General features: G+C 40.0%; 2 protein-coding genes across 3 annotated transcripts; one reads left to right on the forward strand and one right to left on the reverse strand.

The window, feature by feature from the left end:
- Positions 1-6,161: 6,161 nt before the first annotated feature.
- LOC135488392 (JNK-interacting protein 1-like) lies at positions 6,162-17,655 on the reverse strand. 2 transcript variants are annotated; one of them, XM_064772989.1, is made up of 12 exons: positions 17,057-17,655; positions 15,474-15,768; positions 14,845-14,983; positions 12,911-13,231; positions 11,877-12,041; positions 11,588-11,668; positions 11,183-11,280; positions 10,883-10,981; positions 10,285-10,368; positions 9,639-9,727; positions 8,889-8,987; positions 6,162-8,651 (listed from the first exon to the last, which is right to left on the reverse strand). In XM_064772989.1, the coding sequence occupies exons 1-12, from the start codon at positions 17,131-17,133 to the stop codon at positions 8,579-8,581; spliced, it is 1,620 nt and encodes a 539-aa protein (XP_064629059.1). In that variant the 5' UTR covers positions 17,134-17,655; the 3' UTR covers positions 6,162-8,578. The 2 variants fall into 2 exon arrangements, with proteins under 2 accessions (XP_064629059.1, XP_064629060.1); XM_064772990.1 differs by lacking the exon at positions 10,285-10,368 and having other exon boundaries at positions 17,057-17,654.
- Positions 17,656-19,912: 2,257 nt separating this feature from the next.
- Positions 19,913-23,515, forward strand: LOC135487762 (ATP synthase subunit b, mitochondrial-like). The gene is made up of 8 exons (XM_064771835.1): positions 19,913-19,991; positions 20,403-20,442; positions 20,798-21,003; positions 21,171-21,334; positions 21,613-21,741; positions 21,977-22,054; positions 22,247-22,348; positions 22,591-23,515. The coding sequence occupies exons 1-8, from the start codon at positions 19,925-19,927 to the stop codon at positions 22,660-22,662; spliced, it is 858 nt and encodes a 285-aa protein (XP_064627905.1). The 5' UTR covers positions 19,913-19,924; the 3' UTR covers positions 22,663-23,515.
- Positions 23,516-25,119: the final 1,604 nt, after the last annotated feature.

Consider the following 25,119-nt stretch of genomic DNA (forward strand, 5'->3'; position numbering starts at 1 on the left):
GATTTGTGACTCGCTCTACCAAAACTAGGCGCTTGCCGCATCTGAACTTGACAGAATGATACGGACTTGTTGTTCATTTCCCTATTGTAGACCTTTTGTGAAATGTGCAAGTTCAGATGCGACAAGCGCCTAGTTTTGGTAGAGCGGGTCACATTTGTGGACTTAAGTGAATTAACAGGGCATGCACTTATGGTAATAGAGATCTTGTGTAAAGGCTATTACAGCCATACAGTACATGCAGTTCTGAAATTGTGTACATTTTCTGATGTCTCCAATAACTGCCCTTTTGACATCAAATTGTCAACCCAACTCTTGCTGTTCCATGATGGTAAATGTACTAGAATCTATAATAGATGCTGGGCAGAATTGAAGATACTTATACCAATCATATAACCTCAAAGTGCTGGAGTTACGTGGAGCTTGAAATGTCCTATAATCACTGAAGTGTAAAATGTAATGCATTAGGAAAAATCCCTTCTATTTCACATTTCACACTTGATGTGCTTGTTATTATCGGGAATATAACCCTCAGCAAGAACTGGTACTACTTGTGTGAATATGCTTTGTTTTAATGCCCTATCATATATATCCTTGCTTGTCATGCCCTCCTAACCTTCAGTTTTATCGCTCAGGTGACGTACAATATTGCCACAATGGATTGGACAGGTGCATGAAGTGCAACTGCAATATTATTACCGGTAGAACTTTTTAAAAAAGTAATTTGACTGCTGACGGTAGACCTACATTGTCATGATGGTGACAACTAAAAAGTCAATCATTCTATTACCTGGTATGCTTCCTGTAACTGGTGTGCAACTTTGGTGTTACATGTGTGCCTCAAATAATATTACATTCTAGACACATGTAGCTGGTTCTACTGATACTTCCATTATGTCCCATAACACAACTGATTTTACAATGGCTGTAATATTTCGTTGATAATCCATTAATCCCTTACTCCAGACAGCCCCATCTTTAAGGACCAATGGGATTTTTAAGGCCATTTTTACCAAGCTGTCCCCACCCCAGTCACCTGTCACTCTACTCTAGAAGTTCCCATCATTAAAAAGCACATAAAAGAAGAACCACAGGTTGTGAGAAGCTGATATGAATTCCCAGTGATGGGGACTGGCGAAGGATATTTCCTTGGAAATGTTGTGGGTTACAACGCTTGCTATGAGATGCATTTCACTAGTCTTAAATTCTTCATTCTGCTGGGCTACTCGGTATGATTTTTAATACCTTGATTTGTATTTTTGTGTTGATATTTAGCTAAATGTTGTCTGCAGCTCTCTTCCATTGGCATTGCTTGGATGAAAACAACTCCTTTGCCAGGTGGTAAAGTGGCTTGAAATGATTTGCCTCATCCAAACACCATACCAGTGTTGTCAGAATCCTGGCTGGAAAAATCATGCAGATGTCCAAACATGAAGAGTCCCTCTAACTACAATCTAGTCGCCACGGTTTCTGTGCCCATACTAGTCGGTAGTTGTTTTGTGTTTTGTTAAATGATAATTAGACGGTCAAAACTTCCAAATAAAAATTATTGAATTTGATTGTTTGAAATCAAATTTGCATTTACAAGTTATGGCATCAGTTTATAAAACTGGAATTTTACGGTGCATTTATTTATTTTCAGTCTTAATTTTCAACTGAAGTGAAACATTTTTGTGAAGGGCAGTTATATTGTTTAAAATTGAGCAAAGACCATTTGAGTTAGAAACATGGCTGTTTATTTATTATAATTTCTACTGCTATTGTATGGCAGCTCTTCCTTGTTTGTTTACTTCACTTCACAGTAAGGTGAGAGGTGAGACCTTAGCATCATCGAGGACATTATCATATTTGATAGCAATTTATGAAATCATAAATCGGGTTGGGTTCCTTCTCATTTTGCAATCATGCAAGTGTATATGGGCGGGACTTTTTTCTCACCTCTGCAAGGTTATGAGGGTGGGATTTTTTTTCACTTTTATACACAACATTGTTTTGGGTGTATAGCCAATATCCAAACTGGTACACAATTCAATTTTCTAAATTTTTTATCGCTACAAGTTGAATTTTCAAGGGTCATTGGTATTATATCAGTCCCAGAGAATTAACGAATACTGAATTGAAATCAGTGATAATTCTTTGGAAAGCACATCTGTTCTGTGTGTTTTTATGTCTGACTTCCAGTTTATTAGTTGTACAGCTACATGTGCATTGTATTGACCATTTAGATCCACCTGAGCTCGATGTGTGAGTGTAGCAATTACATCAGTTGGAAGGCTTGTATGATTCTTGGCAAGCTGAGGAATTGATTATCCAGGGTGAGGTGGAAAAAAAACACCCAGAAAGTTGTATAAGTGCAATTAAAGCGCTGGAATACGATAGCGTTACAAGTTGGCCATTTCACAGAATGAAGAGGGCTGGTGAATAAGACTAGTCTCGTCGTTTTTGTGTGGTAGTCTTTCTACGAACACACAAAGCGTTGATGGTAAATCTGAATCATGTCTACTGTAAAATCTAATACTGTTTATATCATTAAACTGCTTTGCCATTGTCTTGGCATATGAACAACACAATTTTAATTGTGCACAGTTAATTTTATATGACCGTGCTTGTTCGTGTCCGAGCTAAACTGTCCAATTAAATACCTGCATCATAAAAATCATGTACCATAAGGATAATTCTGACATTGGGGGCACAGTGTTTCAATGTTTTCATAAACTTTCTGGTTAGTGTTATGTGACATGAATTGTTGCTACTTTGCTTCAGACCTTCATCTGACAACAGGCATTGCAGCGACATGTAGTTTATACAGCTGCACGTATTATCTAGCCATGCTAAAGGTGAAAGAACGAATTTTGAAACCATCTCAGAAAAGTCACTTTCAACTCAATCCTCATTGAGCTGTGGCTATTAAGTATTCTAAGCTGTATTACCCTGAAGTTTTGTAATGGGACATGTCCGTGTAACTCTAAAGGTTCTGAAATACATGTTAAAATGTCAGTTGTAAAATTCAAGGCAGGAAATTTTGAGACAACAACAGTAAGACTTTTAAACCAAGGTATTAAATAATGATTCTTCCTGTTCTGTTGTGAGCAGTATTACGATCACAGTGTACATGTATATGTATATATCATACTCATCTTGTACTCAGCCATTGGATGTGCAATGAAGGAGAATAAATAATATTCTGTTACCTTTGCTTTATTGTTCTTTAATTTCAATTCCTGATAGGTTTTAAACCCCATGCAGTCAGCAGTGATTGATGTCTGGCTGACATATGGATGCAGATATCAAACTCGTCTGCAGGTCTTTTTTGTGATTGTGACTTCATATTATGGTTGTGACTTTGTCCCAATGCAGTCAGCAGTGATTGATGTCTGGCTGACATATGGATGCAGATATCAAACTCGTCTGCAGGTCTTTTTAGTGATTGTGACTCCATATTATGGTTGTGACTTTGTCCCCATGCAGTCAGCAGTGATTGATGTCTGGCTGACATATGGATGCAGATATCAAAATCGTCTGCAGGTCTTTTTAGTGATTGTGACTTCATATTATGGTTGTGACTTTGTCCCAAGGAATGGTCGGGTTGCAATGTCATTACAGGAAAGCTTAATTGTTTTGATTGCAACTTTATCCTGGGTAGTTGCATCCTGGGTGGATACAACCCCATGATCACAGTCTGGTTGTGTGTCCATCCTAAAAAGCATGGCATGGTTGTGACCCCATCCAGATAATGGGCATGTACTTTACCCTTTCTCTCTTGCTGTGACATGCTCTTACTGGGTTCATAATCAAGAAGTGGGTTCGACTCCCAGAAGGATCACTGCTGTGATCACTTTTGTCTTTGTGTCCTGGGTAAGGCCTTTAGCCCTACTTGCTTCACCCTGTAGTAAATGGGCACCTAGCTGCTGAGATACCCATGTGAATGTTGAGTCTAAGTGCAGCTGGACTACTCTCCCAAGGAAGTTGAGCTTACAGGAATGCACAGGCTAAAAGCTTGGGTGATTACATGGCATAGCCTTTGTGAGTGCAGTCTAATTCAAAAGGTAAACATTATCATTATGGTCTAGTTGTGAATCCATCTCAAATATGGTCAAGCATAGAACCAAACCTAGATCCACCTCCTTGCCAGGAAGAGATAGCAGGTTTACCCCTGGATGGCTGGTTGTGACTTTGTCCTGCAGGATCGATTGAGGAGTCCACTCAGGATTTGATCTGGTTTTGTTATGGATGAGCATAGTGTGTTATGTTGCATGGTCTCATTGTAAGCCCACACAAAAATTTGCCACATGTGACATTCTTAACTCATATCTAGAAACATGCTATTGAATGCAGTGACCCAGCCTTAACATGGTCTTATTGGGGCTCCATCCGCGTACAATCAAATTCTGATCCTGTCCCTGTGCGCAGTGAGTGACAACAAATAGGCTGTCCACCAGTTGAAGTCACAATCAGTCTATGCTTAGAGTGAAGACACAATCATGGGTAGTTGTCCAGGCATGAGGTCTTTCAAACACAGACCCCAAGCACATATTGGTGCCCACAATTGCGACCATGCAAGGAAGGGATATAGTAGATTGACTCAAGGATTAGCTGGTTGTGACTTTCCTCCACAGGATTGCGGCTGGTCAGGCGTTGTCCTCATATTGGCTTTGTTATGGTCCTGGCTTGGCTGTGACTGCACCCTGAGCTTGGTGTAGCTGTAGACATAGGCATGGTCTTGTTGTGACTCCACCCAGAAAATTGCTTATTTGTTAACTTCCGTCTGGAAACATGCTCTTGCATGCAGTGAGCCTGAACATTGTTTGGTAGTGACCCCATCATGAGTACTGATTCTGTCCCTAACATGATCTTTGTGACTAAAGCCCGACACGCTCAAGGTGAAGTTACAATCAGACCGTCCTCAGGGTATAGAGCCAAAGCCCTGACTAAGCTGGTATGAGGGATAAGCAAAGGCCCATCAAGCAAGACCATGCCATGGAGGGGATGTAGGTTTAACCCAGGGTAGGCGATTGTGACTGTGCCCTGGACGATCAAGGAGTGTAAGGTTTTAACTTCCTCCTGCCTTGGTTGTGACTACCCTCAACATGGAGAAGCTGTAGGCTTACCCTGAGGTTGGGCGATAGTGACTTCCTCCTGCAGGATCAAGGAGTGTAAGGTTTTGATTTCATACCGGCTTTGTTGGTCTTAGCTTGGTTTTGACCTCCCTGAACCTGGTTTGGCTGTAGGTTGACACATAAAGGTTTGGCGATTGTGACTTGTCTTGCAGGAACAAGATGGGTCAGGTTTGGCTTTCCTACTGTCTCTGTGGGTCTTGGCATCGTTGTGACTACCCTTATCATGGAGTGGCTGCAGGTTGACCCGAAGGTTGGGTGATTGTGACTTTGTCCTGCAGGATCCAGGAGTGTATGGTTTGGACTTCTTACAGACTATGCTGGTCTTGGCTTTGCTGTGATTATCCTTAACATGAAGCTGCAGGTTGACCCAAAGGTTGGGCGACTGTGACTTCGTCCTCCACAATCAAGGCTGGTAAGTTTTTGACTTCGTACTGGCTTTGTTGGACTGAGTTTGGTTGTGACTTCCCTGAACCTGGAGTGGCTGGAGGTTGACCAAAAGGATAGCGATTGTGACTTTGTCATGCAGGATCAAGGTTGTCAAGGTTTTGACTTCCGACTGGCTCTGTTGGTCATGGCTGGATTGTGACCCCACTTAACATGAAGTGGCTGGAGGTTGACACAAAGATTGGTTGATTGTGATCAAGGAAGGAACTGGCTTTGTTGGTCTTGGCTTACATGTATATGTGACTGCCCTGAACATGGAATGGCTGTTCCAGAGGTTGGGCGATTGTGACTTTGTCCTGTGCAGGATCAAGGAGGGTAAGGTTTTGACTTTGTACTGGCTTTGTACTTGGCTTGTGACTACTCTGAACATGGAGCGACTGCACGTACACCCCTAGCACATGGTCATGTTGTGAACACCACCATCCTTATAGGTTACTCTTGTCTTCACCTCATGCTGGCTTCAATATGGTTGTGTCCTCATTGAGTGAGAATGGCCATGTTGTGGCTCCAGTCTGAACCATTGTGTTCATGACCAAGTTGCCAAGGAGAAATTTTCGACTCGAAATAAAGAAACGAAGAACATGAGCATTTTGTTTTGACTGATCCAATTTGTACTTTATTTATATAGCACCTGAATAAAGACGACTTTGGACACAAACAAGAGACAGATTCACAGAGTTCAACAGTCAAATATCTACAAAGAAACAATGAGATTGCAGAGACAGCTCGTCAGACTACCTCAAAATGTAGGCAGTTTTTAAAGTACAGCATGGATTGATCAAGTATTTGAATGTCAAAATGAATTTCATGGAGATTTTCGCATGAGAGTTCCTGTTAATAAACCCAGTATTTTACGTGTGATGAATAACTATAATTTTGCTGGATTCAGGGAAAATAGACACACATTTCCAACTCACCAAAAGGGAGAAGGGTATGATGTGAAGAGCCTACACAGGCTTTGTCTTAATAACATTGAACCAATCCAAGTATTCAAAGGTCCAGAAACCACAAAGACCTCAACAGAGGCAGAACATCACAAAGTTGACAGAAAATTGCACATAGAATATATACAAAGAGTACAGTGTGTCCCATAAAACATGATTCCATTTTAAAAGTTACTTCAAGGACAACCATCAATATATACAGAGATTAACAAATTTTTTGTCTTAAGCAATAATGCTAACTCATGGGTAATAGTTGTTTTTTTCTAATTTTGAATTTTCTCAGGATTTTAACATTTGATATTTTTACTGATACTTCCTAATCCTTCAAAAACAAGTCACATCAAAAACACATTTCCATAAAACATTCCTATTTAACAATTTATTTACAATAAGAATTGTTGAGATGGAGCGTTGAGTACTGACACCCATTCCCAACCCTCACAAAACTTAAGCATGGAGTGTATTGAAACTCCATGCCCAACCTTTACAAAAATATATCTTAATTCCTTAACACGTATTCTCTCGAAAACAGAACAGATCTTTTCACTCCCAATCAGATCTCTTAATTCAACACCTTCGTTTGTCCAATGAACACAGAAATACAGAGAAAATCGCCCCTCCCCCAATTCACCCTATAAAAGATCAAGCTTGGTACAACACCTGTAATTACTCACTTGGACCATTAAGTCAGCATTGTTGTCTAGCTAAGCTGAATGTGAAAGGTTAAAATGAATGTTATTTTTTCTGTCCTTTTTCCAATTTTGATAGAAAAAAATTATTTACACTGACAAACAGATATACATATATTTGATTGTGAAGCTCAGATTCCTGAACGATAAATTGTAATTAAAACTATGAAAGCAAATTTTTTTGTGACTTTTGATAACATGGTCTGATATACAATTGGCAATAGACAATATAGTACACTAGGATAAACAACTGAGTATAGCTTAAGTAAACTGAGTATACATTAGCTTAAGTAAACTGAGTATTATAATAAACTGAGTACTCATTCTCTCGATAACGGACCATACAGGAAATGCAAATGAACTATTTACCCGTACCAGTTTGAAGACAGTACAATCTACATTATTTGGCAGTACAAATGCTGAATTGGTCTTTATCTTGTGTGACAAGATGATTCATAAACAAGTTACCCTGGTTATAATATCAAATAAGAAAACAAAAAACTTTTAAATATTTGAGAAGGAATTGTTTCTGTGAAATGCAATGATTCAGAACACTTTTGTGAGCATCAGGAACTTAGTTGAAGAAAAGGTCTCAATGGTCTCCGAAGCCAGAGACTTTGTCCATCTTCCACAGTTTGAACTGTACAAATCAATGAAACAAGCCATAAATTACGAATTATGAACCCTCCAAGGTGTACAATGTAGCAAATAAATGGTCCTAAAGAGTATTTTAACTGAGCAAAGGGTTAAATAGTCAACAGTTTGCCCCATGCAATTTCAAAGAGACTTTGCATGCATTTCTCTCCTTATGCATGAAGTATCCATCTCAGTGGATCTATCTCAAACACTACTATGAAACTGGTCTGTCCTATGCTCAAACACGGAAAATGTGCTTGGACATTACATAAAGTAAAGTGATTGTATCAGACATGTAAATGATATAAAAGAACATTTACAAAACACAGTCAGCCATCACAGAATCAAATCAAATGTTAAACATATCATTTTAAGAGGGCCAATGATGCCTAGTTCCTTGAATCACAGTCCAATTCATTACATCTCCAACTTCAACGTCAGATGTAGGCCAAAGAAACATCATCTACATTTCAAATGTTCCAGACATACACGCCCTTGATGTCATCTACACATAAAAGTCTTTCCACTTTAAGTGTTTCAGACAAGTCATCTACACTTAAAGTGTATCTGACACATCGACTCCATTCTACAGTGTTTTCGACACCCATTCTGTGAAGCTATCCACATCTTCAACTTCAAGTCTTTCCGACAACACAAATTCCTTCCTGTCATCAACACACTCAAGTGTTTCCAACATCATTCCTTGATTGAGGCACACACCTTGTAAACAATTCCGCCTCAATCATGGCAGTCATTCTATCCAGATGTCCTCGGTTGGATGAGCGGTTGCCATGTACTCTTGGTAGAACCGACGGAAAGCTTTCCTGAAAGTGAGAATCATGAATAAAGTCAACGAAGGACCTCTGAGATGACTGGTGCTGAAGTTTCCACTCTCCCTCTCCGACAGCAAGAACTAGACCAGGGGGTTTAATAGATTTTAACTCCGTGGGACAGTCACTCCCAAACACTTTGTAAAGAGATGTCTCCATCAGTCAATTTAAGAAGTAGTTGTAATTTTGATGTTTAATGTTGCGAACCTGAATTTTTGAGCAGATACCTACCCGATTGATTCTCCGACTCTCTTCGTGGAGTGTTCACTTTCAAAGATGTGAGCTGCGAATCTCATTTCCCGAGGATGCTTGGTGATGAAGCCAAAGAACCTGCAACAGAGAATGACGAAATGGTAGAGGCATTCCTTAAATTCGTGATTATCATGTGTTTATTCCATGCATGATAAATTACTGAAAGTGATATCAGCTCAGTCTTGCCCCGATGCAAAACACATAACATTCCACAAAGGTTACTTTCTGTTGCAAAGAAACATGATGGCTCAGTGCTGACACCTAGCAGGAGGCAGTCACACTATTATTTACCTAATGCATGGAGCATATATATATATAACGAGTCTTGTATAGCGCAGTATCCGATCCATTAGGATCGCTCAAAGCGCTGCATCACTGCTAATGAAGGCTTCAGAAAAGAGGAAATGTTTCAAGGAACGTTTGAAAGGAACAATGTCTTGGATGTTTCTGATAGTTGCTGGAAGTTTATTCCACATTTTTGGTGCACCAATAGAAAAAGCTCTAGTTCCTATTGATTGCACCTTTGCTCTGGGAGGTTGAAGGAGAGTTTCAGCTGAGGAGCGAAGGGGACGGTTAGGTGTGTAGATTGATATAAGCTCGGAGAGATAGGATGGGGCCAGACCATGGAGACATTTGAAAGTAAGGAGGAGGACCTGCATAGGCAGAACTACAACATAAAGAAAACAATGAATGTTTGGCTCCAATGAAACAGAATCAATATACACCTACTTGTCATTTCGTGGATGATAGCCACAGAAGGACACGTTCTTCAAGTTGAAGAAATGATTGTATTGCATTGGACTGGAACCACTTGATTGCTGAAAGAGATTGAAAGTTGAGAGTAAGACATCTGCCAAGAAAAATACTTTTCAAGGAACGAGAAACTGTTTACAAAATCACAAACTGATGCCTTCACCGATATCAGATACTAATCAATGCTAGCAATCACCACTACATGTTGCTCACAACAAGATTGCAATTTCTGTATTGTGGAGGTCTATTTAAAAGTATCTATGCTTTAAGGACACAGTGCCGCCTTTTCCCATATTTTCATACAATTTCTGTATTGTGGAACATTACAAGGCTAACCACAGCTGATCTTAAATTGACATAAGAACCATCACCACACCTTGCACTTTGGTCTATTCAAATCAACAAGTCAGTAACTCACATCATTTTGGAAGTTTTGCTGACCTTGGTAAAACAACGTACAATCTGAAATTCTCCAACTGCACATACACAAATATCTCCACGTGCAAAAGTACATAAGAAGAATCCCACAATCATGCATGCAGTCATGCAAAATAATAAGAAACAAAACTGTCTGTACTTTATAATAGAAGCGTCAACATTGATAAAAAATTGGAAAAATTACCTTTGTAAACAATTTTCCAATCTTTTTCAACAGAGATCCTTTTCTAGGCGCAGCCGCTAAATTATCATCAGACTCTGAGGGACACTTTGGAAAAAATGAACAACATGTAGACACAGAATTCGAAATAAATGAAATATACACAACAAGCAAAGTTATAATAATCCTAGGTAATCACCAAGCTCATTTCAATAGGTTCTTTCTTGGATTGCAAATTGAATAGGCACAAAATTTTTGTGGTTTACAGTATCATAGGGCCATGCTGTGTTATGATGCTAAGTAAAAGTATAAAGGGCTGGTGATTACTATGGAACGAATTCAACTAAAGATAACTAACACAAATAGAAACTGATTACATGGAATGGACGCATAAAGTAATGGATTGGCCATAAGCCAGCTACAGACAAAATAGTTTTCAAACTGCTGTTTGAAGCAAGACTTGAAGACTTTCAACACTTGATATTTTAAAATGTAACCATTTTTCTATCCAGTTTGAGTTTAGTTTTGGCTCTAGTACTACTAGTAGCATGAGAGTTATCCTTTACTACACGAATGTCTGCAGCTAGCTTGTCATGACCGACATCAAGACCACACAACTCACCCGTCCTTTGATTTTATCCACCATCCTAATGCCAAACTCATTGATCTCCAATGTACACAGTTGTGCTTTTGCTGGGTTATTACGTCTCTGGCCCTGTACCTACAAATCGAAGAAAAATTTGACAATTTCCATCCAATTCTATTTTGGTTTCTGTTTCTCCCATTTCTAAATAATCATAACGCTTGTGGGAGAAGCACACTGTTATTGGCTGCTAGTGACAACTATTGGTCCAGAGATACTTTTTTTTCTGCCCAACTGGGCCACTTCTTGAGAAGCATCCTGGCTTGAGCATGGACCTACCTTGGATATGGCTTGGCAAAGCACATCATTGCCCTTGTGGTAGCTGACCTCAACCGAGCCAAGAAACTTGAGGGTGTACTTATCTGGTTTACCATCATCTGGAAGTTAAGAGTCCCTGGTCATTTCAATCATAACACATACTGATATACAGCTAATGGAAAAAGCTGTACAGAAATCAATAAGTGTCAAGCTGAGTAACGAATCTATAACAACTTCTGGGACGAAAGCACATGCTGAGATAGCCAGCAGTACAGAGCTCTTTCACTCTCAATCCAAACTGTAATCTAGGATATTGTGACTTCTTGCTGTTGCAGCCACAATTGTAGTCAAGTTGGTCAGCCACACAGGGTTGCTCTTGTGCGGAAAATCTCCATCCAGTCTGACGATGGAAAAAGTCACGCTTACCATCACTGTCTTCTAAGAAATCCATATCTTGTGCATATACTGTTGGATAGATGCCTTTCTTCCCCGTACGAAGATTCACAGCTGGAAGAAGAGAAAGTTGATTGACAGTGAGAATGACTGTTCATAGTCAGAAACTCATTCTCGAAAGACACTGCAGAAAGCGTAACATAATGTCATGGAATATCTCGTTGTAGAATGGTTATCAAAATGTTTTGAGGTCTGCGTTTTGTTACTGCTGCCTGATGATATTGACCTATATGACCTGCTCTGGAGCAGCACTATTGCTTACCTAAACACCACAAGTCATCACTTTCCTCTATCACATGTAGCATATCACCAATCTCAATGGCCACCTCATCTGAATGCCGTGGTATAAACCGATGAATCCCTCGGTGGGTTGCTTCCAAGTCGTCAAGGCCGTTGGACAGTGTGCTCGAGGTGGATGACCGTGAAACTGAAAACGAGAGGAAAATGTTTAGATCTGATACGAATTTCACTGCATGCATTTGGTCATGTATCTTTGCATAACTGCCATAATTCATTGCTAAAAGGTCAATGCGAATCGAATGTGGGCGTCTGCCTATATCGATAACACGTTCCATTTCATTAAGCCAGAATAAATGAAGCATATGATTTGCAACCAAGCCACCGGCATCCCCACAGACAGTATTAGTAACTCTAGGCCAGGGGACTGTTTCAATCTGATATTGATTTGCTCTTTTTATCTAAGAGTAAGAGCCTCAAACAAAACCTTAGACACTGTCTTCACGATCACAAACCCAATACTCATCTGACAGCAGTTTCCACTTGGCACACAGACTGCCGCGGAACATGGAAATTGATTTTTCATTGGGTATACACGAACAAGCTAGAGGACAGCGTCTTGCTCTCACTATGGATTGATATCACGATCAATACAGGCAGATCAATATTGAAACACCCAATTAATTCTGAGGGAATGTTGTGGTATTTGAGGTTATCAGTTTTTGAATGCAGTATGCTGTGAAAGGTTAAAGTTCAATTTGATGTCTGATATACCTTTCCAAGGACAGATCCTTACTCACACTACTTTATCTTAGAACTACTGGTATCAGCTTATGTTAATTTCACAAGTCTGGTGCGCTACCCTTACAATATCGTGCCCCCCCCCTCCAGGAGGCTTATTTTAATTATCAAAGCACACAGGAAACCAATCAAAGCCATATTAAAGAATATTGCCCCTGACAACATGCCCCTTCATCACTAACACCTCTTGACACCTGTCACTGCATGTCAGAATGCTTCTAAGCTAAGGCGTTATGAACATAGGAAAAAAATACTTACACCGGGCATCTGTATTGCTGTAATTATAATGTGACTTTGATGGAAGCCGTGATCGAAGTCTCTCGTCATCAGGTGAGGAATTATCAAGAAGAAGAGGATTCGTCGAAGATAAAAATGCTGATGGTGGCACAGGTTCGTTGAAATCTAAATGCAGACTCTCGCTGAGTTGACGGGCATAAGGCAGCGTTGGAGTGACTTGTTCCGACGTTGATCCGTTCAGCGTATGGGCACTTTGCGATTTCTCTAGTGCAGCAAAAGTCTCTGCTTCAAATATTTCGTCTGCTAGTGACTTTTCGGAACATATTGACATAGGACTGGCAGCTGAAATTAGAAGATATCAATAGTAATATAAGAATGATCACATACAATAAAACACACAAAAATAGAACATGCAACTGAATTACCATGAGCCCAGAAAAACAGCTCGCCAGGACCCATGATCTCAGACGTGTCAAAAGGCACAGAATATCTGTTGTACATTTTGACGGTGAACAAATGTGAATAATTCTGAATTCAATATGACTCCACTGTTTGGGAAATAAAGTCATCCTCATAACGCCATCATCTGCATTATGATCGAACTTTAACATAACGACTTCATGCATCCAGTTGTACTTTAACACAGGCGTTTTATACCGCAAAATTACATAGGCAGCAACACTTGCACAGGAAATAGCTAGATTTCTATTGCAGAACATACAGAATCTGATTACGATATCAGAAACCTTGGCATAATTCTTGCAAGTGCTCTGACTTGATGAACTTTGCACCATCAAGGCACTTGGTCTGACTCTGAGTCACCAGTTAATGACTGAGCTGCTGGGCTGGGAATTCTGCTGAACTAGGTTTCATGATTACTTGACCATGAAGAAATGTCGTAAAGAGAGAAGAAATTCATCAATATTGCTGGATTAACTTGGAATTCCTTGGAATTCATAGTTCAAGGTTTCATAGTTCTCAAGGGTACAGATGATCACAGAGGCAGTAGGAACATAAGGGACAGACTCAATACCTCTCATTGTTTATGACTTTGAAAGGTTAATGGCAATCCTTTACCTAACAATAAGAGCCTGCCAATTTATTACACATCATATCAGCAATGTCTGGTATTTGAATCAGATCGGGAGAGACACCAGCAGATCCCTGCTTTGATGTGATCCACTCATCTCCGATACCTTTACTGATCCCTTCACTAGTCCTAGCCAGTGGAATTTGCCCTTTCGACATATAATCCAATAGCTTCCCCGGGAATAATCTGAGATACTATTTTAAAGTACATTTATCTACAACAACAATAACAGCAATGATATGTTATTGATCATAATGTCTGAATAACTGTGCTTTGATCATACTCCACAGAAAGTCCCTCCGCAAACGCAGGGGATATCAGTGATGGTCAATTGGCTAAAGCTGCCTTAATAAAGCGGCAACATGACACACCAAAATAGAAGCTGTGTGTTTGGCAGTGATGGAGGAGATACTAAGTGACCCAAAACCAGCGCAGGGAATCGGCAAGGAGAGCTTGAGCTTACATACAAGTACTAAAGGCATAGCAGCTCTGATTCCTTATCCACCATAAATTTGACATACGGGAGGGGGGGGTTGTACTGGCTCATCAATACAATCTCACAGTTCTATTCACATCAATTAATCTACAGAGATTTCTCCGGCAGTCGTTTACATTACTGAATGCTGACTCAGCTTTAGAGGGGCACTCGAGCGATTCTCATTAAGAACACATTCAATGTCCATAAATCCTGATATAGAACGCCTACAAATTGATAGATTGCTGTATTATTCGAATGGAAACCATAGAAACCAGAAACGGCCCACATTAGTGCAAAGCCAATTGGTGATACTCGGCCTACACAGTACATCATGGCAGGCAAGGGTTAACAGTAGAGTTCGTGACACTAGTTAGTTTGTGATCTTACCCCGTGGAGGTGATGGTCCGCCTGATGGGTTGCGACTCCGATTGTTACCCTGGCGATGATCAGGGGAAGACCATTGTTTTCCTGTATTTTGTTCATTTGTTGGAGTCGTCTCGCCTTCCCTGTCGATGAATACGGAATCCTGGAAGAGGACAGACAGAAAGATCATATCAACAATGAAATTAAGGGAAGTTGTGCCCACCTCCCGGCAGAAACATGTTCATCCCTGACAGCAACTGGTTTCCTCTCCAACATGGCGTGGGAAGGAAATATTAGTACAGTTTGATGACGCACAGAGACCTTATGAGGCAGGAGCTATTCTTAGGTCTAGGATAATCTCAATTTGACTGGTTCCTTTTGTGAGGATTTGCACCAATTGGAACGTGGGACGACACAAATGGAAACAACAAACACAACCAATGCAATCATTATTCACTATAATCGTGGAGATAAGTGGGAGTAAACCAGAGTCAACTAGATTTCTAACGGTAATGACACCCTCAGACATCTCATCTTGTAACATCTCACTCCAAAGCAATCGTTCAAAACAATCAGATCATTTGTGGTGCGGCACCCGACTATCCCGAGACCCAACAAAACAGTCAGATTCATTCGCCGATGTTACGACTTACCTCAACATCCGATAACCGACTTGGCGACATTTCTCGTCGAGGAGTTTTTTCATATTCATTATTTTGAGTGTTCAATATATTACACGAGTTACATGAGGACAACAGTTCCTCCCGATTTGCTGTTGCCCGGATATTCCGAACATCACCATGTGTCACCTTGTTTTTATCACATTCATTGCACGCCACGTCCTCAGAATTTGAGTTGTCATGGTCGATATTAAAGTCTTTTTCAAATTCGAAGCAATCATCGTCCGAGATGAATTCAAAATTGTCAATACTTATGTCATGGGTCAGTCTGAAAAGAAAAAGACAAGAAAACTACAGAGTTGAGACATTTAGTTTAATACATGTATATTCTGTCTTTTTCAGAGGCCAATGAATGGCAGATCGCACCTTATTTCTGATGGGCTCTTCTGGTAGCTGAAAATCGATCGTGCGATCAAGCTTGCAACCTCGGGCTATAGATATTTCACTCTTATGATATCAGGGTACTTCAAAGAACTGCCAGCCTAAATGTCAGGCTTCACACCATAACCTAAAGGCCATGGATGCATTGCAAAGTGCATTTCAAACCCTACACGAGAAAGGTACAATACAGGCCAAGGCAAGATCAAATATCTAATGTACATGTAGTGCTTTTTACCTCACCTATATACTTAAAATTAGACACGACATTAATTTTTTAATCAAAGTTGAAAGGACAGCTATTCTGGGATATCAACCTGACAATGACAGTTACTTTCCCAAGATGACTCACCCAACACATACACAATCTGACTTCTTCATGGGCAGCTACAGAAAGAATACAACCAATATATCGCCAGGGAAATTGCCTCGCAAATGGATACTCGGAAACATGACCAAGCGCCAACAGGCTGTCGGAGGGTTAAGCCTGGGGTGATGCCAGGGAATTATCAGAAAATATCCTGATGAGCTCGAAACCATACATTTCACCATACAAGTTAAGCGCTTCCCACAGAATGCGGCATTACTAAAATCAATACTGCTGTCTACCAAGGGAAATGTGAATAATGTAGAATATGATACAGAGAATGTATGGTGGAACCTCGCTTTATGGTCACCTTAGAAAGCAGGACAGCCTCCCCTAAAAAGAATGCTTATTGTGGTCCAGTATTGGTCATTTCTATTCAATTAGACATCTGCAATCAGAACAACACATGCAGCTTTCAATCTCTGGGATGTTCTTTTAGGGAGGTTTACTAATGGGTAGTGTATCATTTATCTAACGCATGAGACTGAGAGTGGTAACTTTTGCTGCGCCCACCGGGTATAGGACGATCGGATGGTCTCCAAGACCTACAGTGCAAGAAGCCCATCTAAGGGAAACAAGCCGAAAGGAACATATCCTTTAGACATCGCATGGGATGATTTAGAAATAGAGACCCAAAAATGGAAACAACATTGTATTGTACTTGTAGCACCAGTATCATTAAGAATGAATAAAGACTCTTCTTTTATGCTATTTAACATACAAGTAGGGAATATTGTTATAACTGTGAATAGCATCCTGGCAGAGGACCTACTGAAAACAGTCCAACAAGAACAAAGAATCCACAGCTTACCTCAACTGATAAATCTTGATGTTCGGTTCACAAATCTGATCATACGATACAGGGCGACAGACTTTCAGTATATCCATGGCTAATACCAGCTTATTAGGATACGCGATTGATCAATACAGAATGTTAACTGGTCAAAATGTAAGATTTCACTCTAGTTCGCACAACTGGAGAGCAAAAATATGGAAAACATCCTAGAGTTTTGAAAATCCTGATGTGAATATTGCTAAATGAAAAGACACATATGGAAAATTAGTATGCTGTACGTTGCATCACAGCCATACGAGTCCTTTTCTATGCCGAATAGAAAATGGAAGACAAAATTTCAATAAAGAAGTGTCTTCTTTTGTCCAACGTTTATCCAAGAAATTTACTCGTTGGTGGATTGCTGAAGATATTCCAATTTGACGACTGCAGACTACAGCACAGTCTGGTTTGTGAAAGCCATCTTGCCTAATGAATTATTCATGAATTCCCACTATCGTATGAATTATATATTAGCGAAGAATCTAGCATTAGCAGAGCTTGTTACCGTGCGTCTAGATGCAACCGTTTTCCCCAATAACAATGCCAGAAATTTAAAGCTTTTGCACCAGTGTCATTATTTCATCACACTAGATAGCTATGAAGAATAGAGCCGTTAGCACTGGGAAAGCTAAGACAATCAATATCGAAATATATCATGTTAATTAGGACTCTCATTCATGGATCGAAATGCATGAGGTGACGTGAGTTTGACGTCACAAGGTTGGATACAGGTTTTTAGATCATCCCATGATCGCTAGGGAAATTGCGATCACAATCGTCAGCCATCAGGATCAAAAATACTGGAGGAAAATGGAACGATCAAGTATAAGAATAAGACCTCATTAGATGGGTAAAGGGAAATGTCACAGCTGCAAATGATACATTCTCTACATGGTCTAGCTGTAAACATGGTTAACAATATTTCTCTGAAAAGCCAGCTTTTGGGACTGAGAATTTAAGTAAAATGCAATACATCATGTATTTTAAAGTACAGTGGTATTATCAAATGGTTTTCTTCTGACAGAGGTCTCATAAAACAACAATCTTATTACTCACTTCATGAATTTTTGATCAGATGGATTTTTTCTACCCAATCGTATCAAAAATTCATATATTTTCGATCTTTGTCGAAGCTGTAGATATGTACTGTAATGCATCAGGTCAACAACATGCTCTGTTTTCTAACTAAAATATTGACATCTTGATAACATTTCCTCCTGTTTTTCTTATATCAGGTATTTATATCCTAATCCTGGAGGTAAATTGGAAACACAAGTAATATTTGCACATGACAGATTGTATTACTATTGTTGTCACTGAGGAAATTCTTTTCACCAATATTATATTTCAGCAGCCTGGTCTCCTAAAAACATGCTGAATGAACCTTTCAATTTCATTGCTCTGCCCACTGCATATCAACATTACAACATAGATGTACACTGCTGGGTATCCAAAGAACTTCACTGGGGGACATAGCGTAAATCATTGAGTTGGATACCAAGAACAAGGTTTCCATGGCAACATGGTCTCAGATGCATAATCTTTAGGCGCCACTATAGTATGTGTCGATTTCAGGAGATGTCAGCACTTGTTATTGTGCGAATGACAGACACAATTAACTTAACACTAAGAGAGAAACCCTTGGTCGTACATGTAGCCACTGTATCTGGTCATATTTTAACCCCTTAACTGCCAATCACCCAGGTAGTTGTATTGTAAAACACACTTGAAGGTTATCTGTCACTGGCAGATTCAAAGTTATTGTGAATAGCCTATGGCTTTCTCAGGACTGCGTTGTTCACCTCTCATCTCACAACATGAAATAAGACTGAGAAAACTGATGGCATCATCCCCATGGCTTATTGGACAAAACTGTGCTTTCCATTCTCACTTGCAGACAATGGGCCATTCATTTGACATCATGTTTATTTGTGACAAACGAGACAAGTGGTTTCAAAGAGGGATACCTGATATCGGAAACACTCTAGTAGTGACATGAATACCCTCCCCTAGCTCCAATCCATTACTACTAAGCACTAGATACCGACTTGAGTGTGGCTTGCTTTTAAATTGCAACACACGATTTGGGATCGTTGTGGCATTGACATTGTGAAAAACAAGTTCTTCCCAGGTGACTGGACACCTAGTCCTAGCCTCAATGACAATACTCAATAGTCAACAGTGAGGTTAGGACTAGGAGCCCAGACTACTTGTACTAGCCAATGTTGTGGTCGGTGCAGATATCAGCATCAGGAGAATCCATGGCATCAGCATCAGGAGAATCCATGACATGCCAAAGTAGTTAAAAGGACGATATTCGATTTGTCCAGAGTGTATATACTACGCCAATATATGCCTCAAGAAAAAAAAGTACGTCTGAGTTCACGTATGGTAAATCTTAACCTCTCTATTTTAAGAAATGTCAAATCTTTCATCTAATTCAAGGAATGTTGTCAATTTAACTACCTTTATCGCATCTGAAAAGAAAGCAAACTCAAGTTCTGTTCATCAAAAATACAACATGTTGTTACTAACCGGTAATTATACTTTCTTGATGCATATTTTTGTATTTTTCGAGAGGAATCTTCCAAACTTTTTCCAAGATTTATTTTCGCCATCTTGATTGCAAGTCACGTGAAGAAAGAACAATGATGTTAGTCTGTAAAATTGAATATCTACATGTTCTAATGTCCTAACCTCATTGAAAATAATAATAGACGCCTCAAAAACCAAATCGAAATAATTTTTCGCTGTGTGATGACATAATTTATGTGCAAATGATTGATTAGTTTATAGACGTATGTATTTATTGATATGTTCAGACTATTGCCTTTGGAGGCTGCCATGTTTTTTTCTCCGGCAAATTTTGTGAGAGGTCAAAATATGCTGTCGAGATTAGCATTAAAATCAGGTAATCTGATGATCTAAAGATTCTACAACTTACTTAAATGGCAGAGTGTTATGTTAGCATTCAGAATATGTTAAAGTTACATGGAAGTCGATGGTCATTTTTCTGATAACTACCCCTTTTTGTAGAGGTCACTGCACAAACAACGCACGTAGGCCCCTGCAGTACACTGTCACTGCAATGCATGCAGTGCATATTTTATATACACCTGTATTTGTTCTGGTGGTAAAGAGATTAGACTTTGATAAAAAAAGGACGTTGCGTTGAAATGGGCTGCTCTTTTAATTCTTTAAAATGCGCTTGAAGTGCATCAAATTCAATTTATCTCGGTTTGATTGATGATTGATGTAACGACACAAGCCTATTCAATTGTAGCATGCGTTTTCATTTTTGATGTCCTCCTTTTCTTTTCAGGCCATTTTGGCTTTGCTGTGAGGGGCCAGTTAAACAGATGGTATGTTTTTGCAGTAGAATGATTGATTGGATCATGGGTCTAGACCTGCTCTTAAGGGGGTCCACCCACACATCACAGTCAGTGATCAGTCGGCAGTGACAGAGACGGAGTAGAACTACTACTAGTAGAACTAGATTCATAAAGTTAAAGTCTGCAGTGATCCTGTTTCATGGTGTATAGAATTGATCCCTGGCATATTCATGATAGGAGCACAAACTTCTTATTTCAAATTCAAGAAACAAAATTGAACACAGTTCAAAAGTTGTGGTCTACTTTATGAACGTTGCTCTTTTTGTGCCAAAGGCTACTAACTGTGCTCCTTCTGTGCCATTTTAGTTATTTCTATCGTTTTCAGTGCTGCTCCAGCTCTAGTACGAGGGGCCAGTTCCGAAGTCTCGAAGCAGGACCCTTTTGACAAGGCCTACACACTGTACAACTCGCCAGACCGGGACCTTGTGAACTTCCCAAATCCCAAGATGCCCGATGTCTCACCACCCGTTCGATTGGGTTTCCTACCTGAACATTGGTTCCAAGCATTCTATGACAAAACTGGTGTGACAGGTATGGTAGTAGATCAATCATTCTTTTATGTGTTTGCTAATGCCACCAACTAATATTAAAACTGAACAAGTTCCAGGATTCCGTTCTGACAGCAAATCATTCAACTTAGTCAAACGTATCACCCAATGCCTCACATATTGAATGTCTGAATCAAATTTCATTTCCAGGTCCCTACCTTTTTGGAACTGGCCTTATTGCCACTCTCCTGTCCAAGGAAATCTGGGTAGTTGACCATGGCTTCACTGAGGTGTTAGGTTTCTGGGCTGCTATGTTCATCCTGATCAAAAAAATTGGTCCTGCTTTTGGAGAATATTTGGATAAAAGGAGTGAGGTTTGTATTCTTTTGCTCTGTCTTAAGTTGTCTAAGGGTAACGGTTCACTTATTCTCGTCCCAAACACTTGCAATGACCACCACAAACCAGCGATTTTTGTGGCATGCAGTCATTGCCCTGTTGTGTGGCAAATTATACTCCTTGGAGACTGATTTATCCAGTCAATAGGGCACACAGAAGAACATGCCTTCGAATTGACGTGTAGCTTTGGATTCACGAGCTGTAATCTCACCCTGACATGAAAATGTGGCTGAAACTTGTTGATGTTGTTTTCCAGTCCTACAAGGAGGTGTTTTATGACAAGCCCCTGCAAAATGCCAAGTCAGCAAGCTTGGAGTTTATTGACAACACAGAAAAGATGATCGAAGCTCAGAAAGGCCAGAAGTTCCTGTTTGAGGCAAAGAGGGTAAGACTGTGTCGACGCTTATTCTTTTTTGTTATCAACTGTGTAATTGATGGTGATTCGAAGAGTTCTGGCACAACCAATAGCTTACTACATGTAGACCAGGTTGAATCAAGTTATGTTGATGATGTTCGCGAACAGAATCGCTCAAATGCAGAGTGATTCAGTAGCCATCACCCTGTGATCTATCAGAATTTGTAACCTGTTGTACATTTGGATGTTCTGTTTTTTCTTGCAGGAAAATGTGGGTCTTCAGTTGGAGGCTATATACAGGCAACGATTGCATGATGCACATCAGGAGGTCAAGAAACGATTGGTGAGTATTAGAGACTATTGTGTGATCGATTTATTGTGCTCTGCAGTATATAGCCTTTTGATGGCCTTGAAGTGATTGAGCTGCCGTTTTGATGCGCATTAACATTTTTGAGAAACCTGTGTGTTTATCAAAACATTGGCGGCCCACAGACTTCTTTGCCAAATCGTTGTCTCTTTCTCTTTGGCATTATAGGACTATCAGGTTGATGTTCAGAACACCAAGAGGAGCTTTGAGCAGACACACATGGTCAACTGGATAGTTGATAATGTTATCAAGGGAATTGATGCAAAGCAGGTATGTTGAGATTCCATTAAGAGTGAGACAGATGAAGGCTGGGTTAGTTTGTGAATCATCTTGTGCCTCACTTGAGATCAACAGCATGGTCATGATGATAATTAGGAGACTTGTAAAGCACTTTGATGGGTGAGCTGTTTATAGGCTGAAGGCTCAATTAGTAGACTCAGCTCTAATTCAAATTCTAGTCTCTCTTTGTCATCCTTTACTTAGTTGTCATGGTTTTCTACATTGTTTTTCAGGAGAAGGATGCCTTGAGTAAGTGTATAGCCGACTTGAAGGTCCTATCCAAAACTCATGCTGCTTCACTTTAATGTCACAAACAACTTTGGACAATTAGGAAATCTTTTTGAGTGAACCAGTGTAAAAAGTCAAATGTCCTGTAGGTCAGGGGTAGAAGCAACAAACCTGCTCTTTGACCATTTACAAGCATATCTTGGCTATGAAAAACCAGAACTGTTGAGTGAATATGTGACCCGCTCTACCAAAACTAGGCGCTTGTCGCATCTGAACTTGACAGGTTGATACGGACTTGTTGTTCATTTCCCTATTGTAGACCTTTTGTGAAATGTGACCAAATCAGTTTGTAATAGATTTCACAAAAGGTCTACAATAGGGAAATGAACAACAAGTCCGTATCAACCTGTCAAGTTCAAATGTGACAAGCGCCTAGTTTTGGTAGAGCGAGTCACATATATGACCTGTCACATGAAAACCAGGTGTATGTCGCACAGAAGATGAGCCGAACTGACACCAGGGGTAATAGAAGGTATTGATGTAATCAGATTTCACGAAAGGCAGACAACAATGAAACCAACAACAGTCTGTCTCAACCTGCTCAGAGCACTATGCGCCTGGTTTTGCTGTGATGGGTCACATATTATCTACGATTCACTCTCATTCTAAGTTCATCCAGTGAGTTGGGAGTTCAAACATTCTTTAAGTGATTATTTAAGTGACAGTGTAATAGATCAGTTAAGTCCCTGGCAAGACATCGCCAAGTAACTCTGGTTTCCAGCATATGTACATACCATGCTCACTTGATGATTAGTGTAGTGCACGGGTACACTCTTAGAACTTATGATGTGCTGATTAAATTCCTGTTTTGTGATTCTGTTAAAGACAGTGTACGTGTAAAATAGAATAAAAGTAACTTTGTATTGATAACTACTTTTGTTATGTACCATTCTTTGAGTGTTTTCTGTCCGTGCAATTCCCTCGATATTGTCACAAGTTCAGGGGAAATGTAAAGGATGGCAAACATTGGAGGTCAGTACAGTTGTGGCCATCACATAAACTTTCTTTGTCGGAAAATGTCACCTTGGAACAAAAGAGTGAGGTGACATTTTTGTACGTGAAGACCCGAGAACATCCCAAGAAAATCCATCTGTTGCACATGAATTTTTGCGGTGGTTGTGACCTCGTCTTCAGTTGCGCCAAAGAAACTAGCCATTTACCATTATTTTCCGTTGATCACCCTTGACTCTAAGAGTATGATACAGATGGCAGCACTACTGGCGGAGCCTTCTCCTGAGCAGGCGTGACGATCTATCGACAATACTTGTGAGATTCTGTTCCATGTGAATGTGCAGCCGGAGACCATGTCAACTCCACTTCATGGGTTGCAGACCTACTCCCTAATAAAGGATATATTGTAATACTAGCCAAGGTAACAATGTGGACAATATCACATCCTGGCCGTGCTGAAGACACTGGGTGGTTATAAAATGGTCACGATTGCAGTTAGTATTTAGTTACAATGAGGACAATATCACAGCCTATGGCCGCGCTGAAGACACTGCGCTACTGTGAAATGGCCTGATGGTAATTGGTTGCAATGAGGATAATATCACATCCTGGCCGCCCAGGACACTGGGCTTCTGCAAAAAGGTCTGATTGCAGTTTACAATAAGGACAAAATATTACATCTTGGTCTTGCTGAAGACACTTGGCTGCTGCAAAATGGTTTTCATAGCAAGTAGTAGTTGGTGATTGAGGACATTAGTGAGGTTTCGCAACCACCCGTTTAGGCCCTACGACGACGTTTATCTATTGTGTGAGTTTACCTGAACAATAGATAAACGTCGTCGAAAGGCCTAACCGGGTGGTTGCGAAACCTCACTATTGACCAAACGACTTTGGTTTATTGGAAACAAGGCTAGATCAATTTAATATGGTTTAACGTTGTCTGGATTGACCTTGGAAACTAAGATTAGGCCAACGAGTATATTAAGTTGAGTTTGGTAATCGATTAGGCGGCTATTCTATTCAAATTGTTGATATTAGACATTTAGGAGGTTCTTTGTCGCTGGATGAGAACGGATTAGTTGATATTTTCTACTCAAGGGTGTTTTCACTTTGACACCGGCTTTTATCATTATCCCCGCACCACAAAGAAAATCTGATTTTGCTATAGTTGTGCAGTCATAAATCGACTTAAAAGCTAAATCCTTGATGTGGTAGGAAAAAAAGTCATGTTTGTGGTATGCGGTGAAAGTTAGCTTAGAGGAGTGGGCAATTATTAATGGTCTCTAGTGTATTGTACGTGCCGGTCACTGATCCAAAGGTTGACCGCGCGTAATGTTGCTTAACCTCCACTCTGGGGCCAACGTACCAACGGCCATAATAATTGGAGGTACTATACATCTGGTACTTTAATAAAGCTAAGCGTTAAATCTAAGATTTGTGGTGCTACAGGTATTAACATTAGGTTGGGTTTACGCGTTATAACAAGCTGGGATTAGGCGTTGGCCAATTCCTAGGCCCTTAAA

This window comes from Lineus longissimus, chromosome 5 (assembly GCF_910592395.1).
Source record: "Lineus longissimus chromosome 5, tnLinLong1.2, whole genome shotgun sequence".
In the NCBI taxonomy this organism is placed as follows: domain Eukaryota; kingdom Metazoa; phylum Nemertea; class Pilidiophora; order Heteronemertea; family Lineidae; genus Lineus; species Lineus longissimus.

Excerpts from the sequence above, each read along its gene's own strand:
- LOC135488392 (XM_064772989.1), bottom strand. The coding sequence starts at position 17,133 with ATGGATATACTGAAAGTCTGTCGCCCTGTATCGTATGATCAGATTTGT. Across the intron at positions 14,984-15,473 it reads GTCGGTTATCGGATGTTGAG|GATTCCGTATTCATCGACAG; the intron begins GTAAGTCGTAAC and ends GTCCTCTTCCAG. Across the intron at positions 8,988-9,638 it reads TATCATCCACGAAATGACAA|GTTCTTTGGCTTCATCACCA; the intron begins GTAGGTGTATAT and ends TCTCTGTTGCAG.
- LOC135487762 (XM_064771835.1), top strand. The coding sequence starts at position 19,925 with ATGTTTTTTTCTCCGGCAAATTTTGTGAGAGGTCAAAATATGCTGTCG. Across the intron at positions 21,004-21,170 it reads TGACAAAACTGGTGTGACAG|GTCCCTACCTTTTTGGAACT; the intron begins GTATGGTAGTAG and ends TTTCATTTCCAG. Across the intron at positions 22,055-22,246 it reads AGGAGGTCAAGAAACGATTG|GACTATCAGGTTGATGTTCA; the intron begins GTGAGTATTAGA and ends TTGGCATTATAG.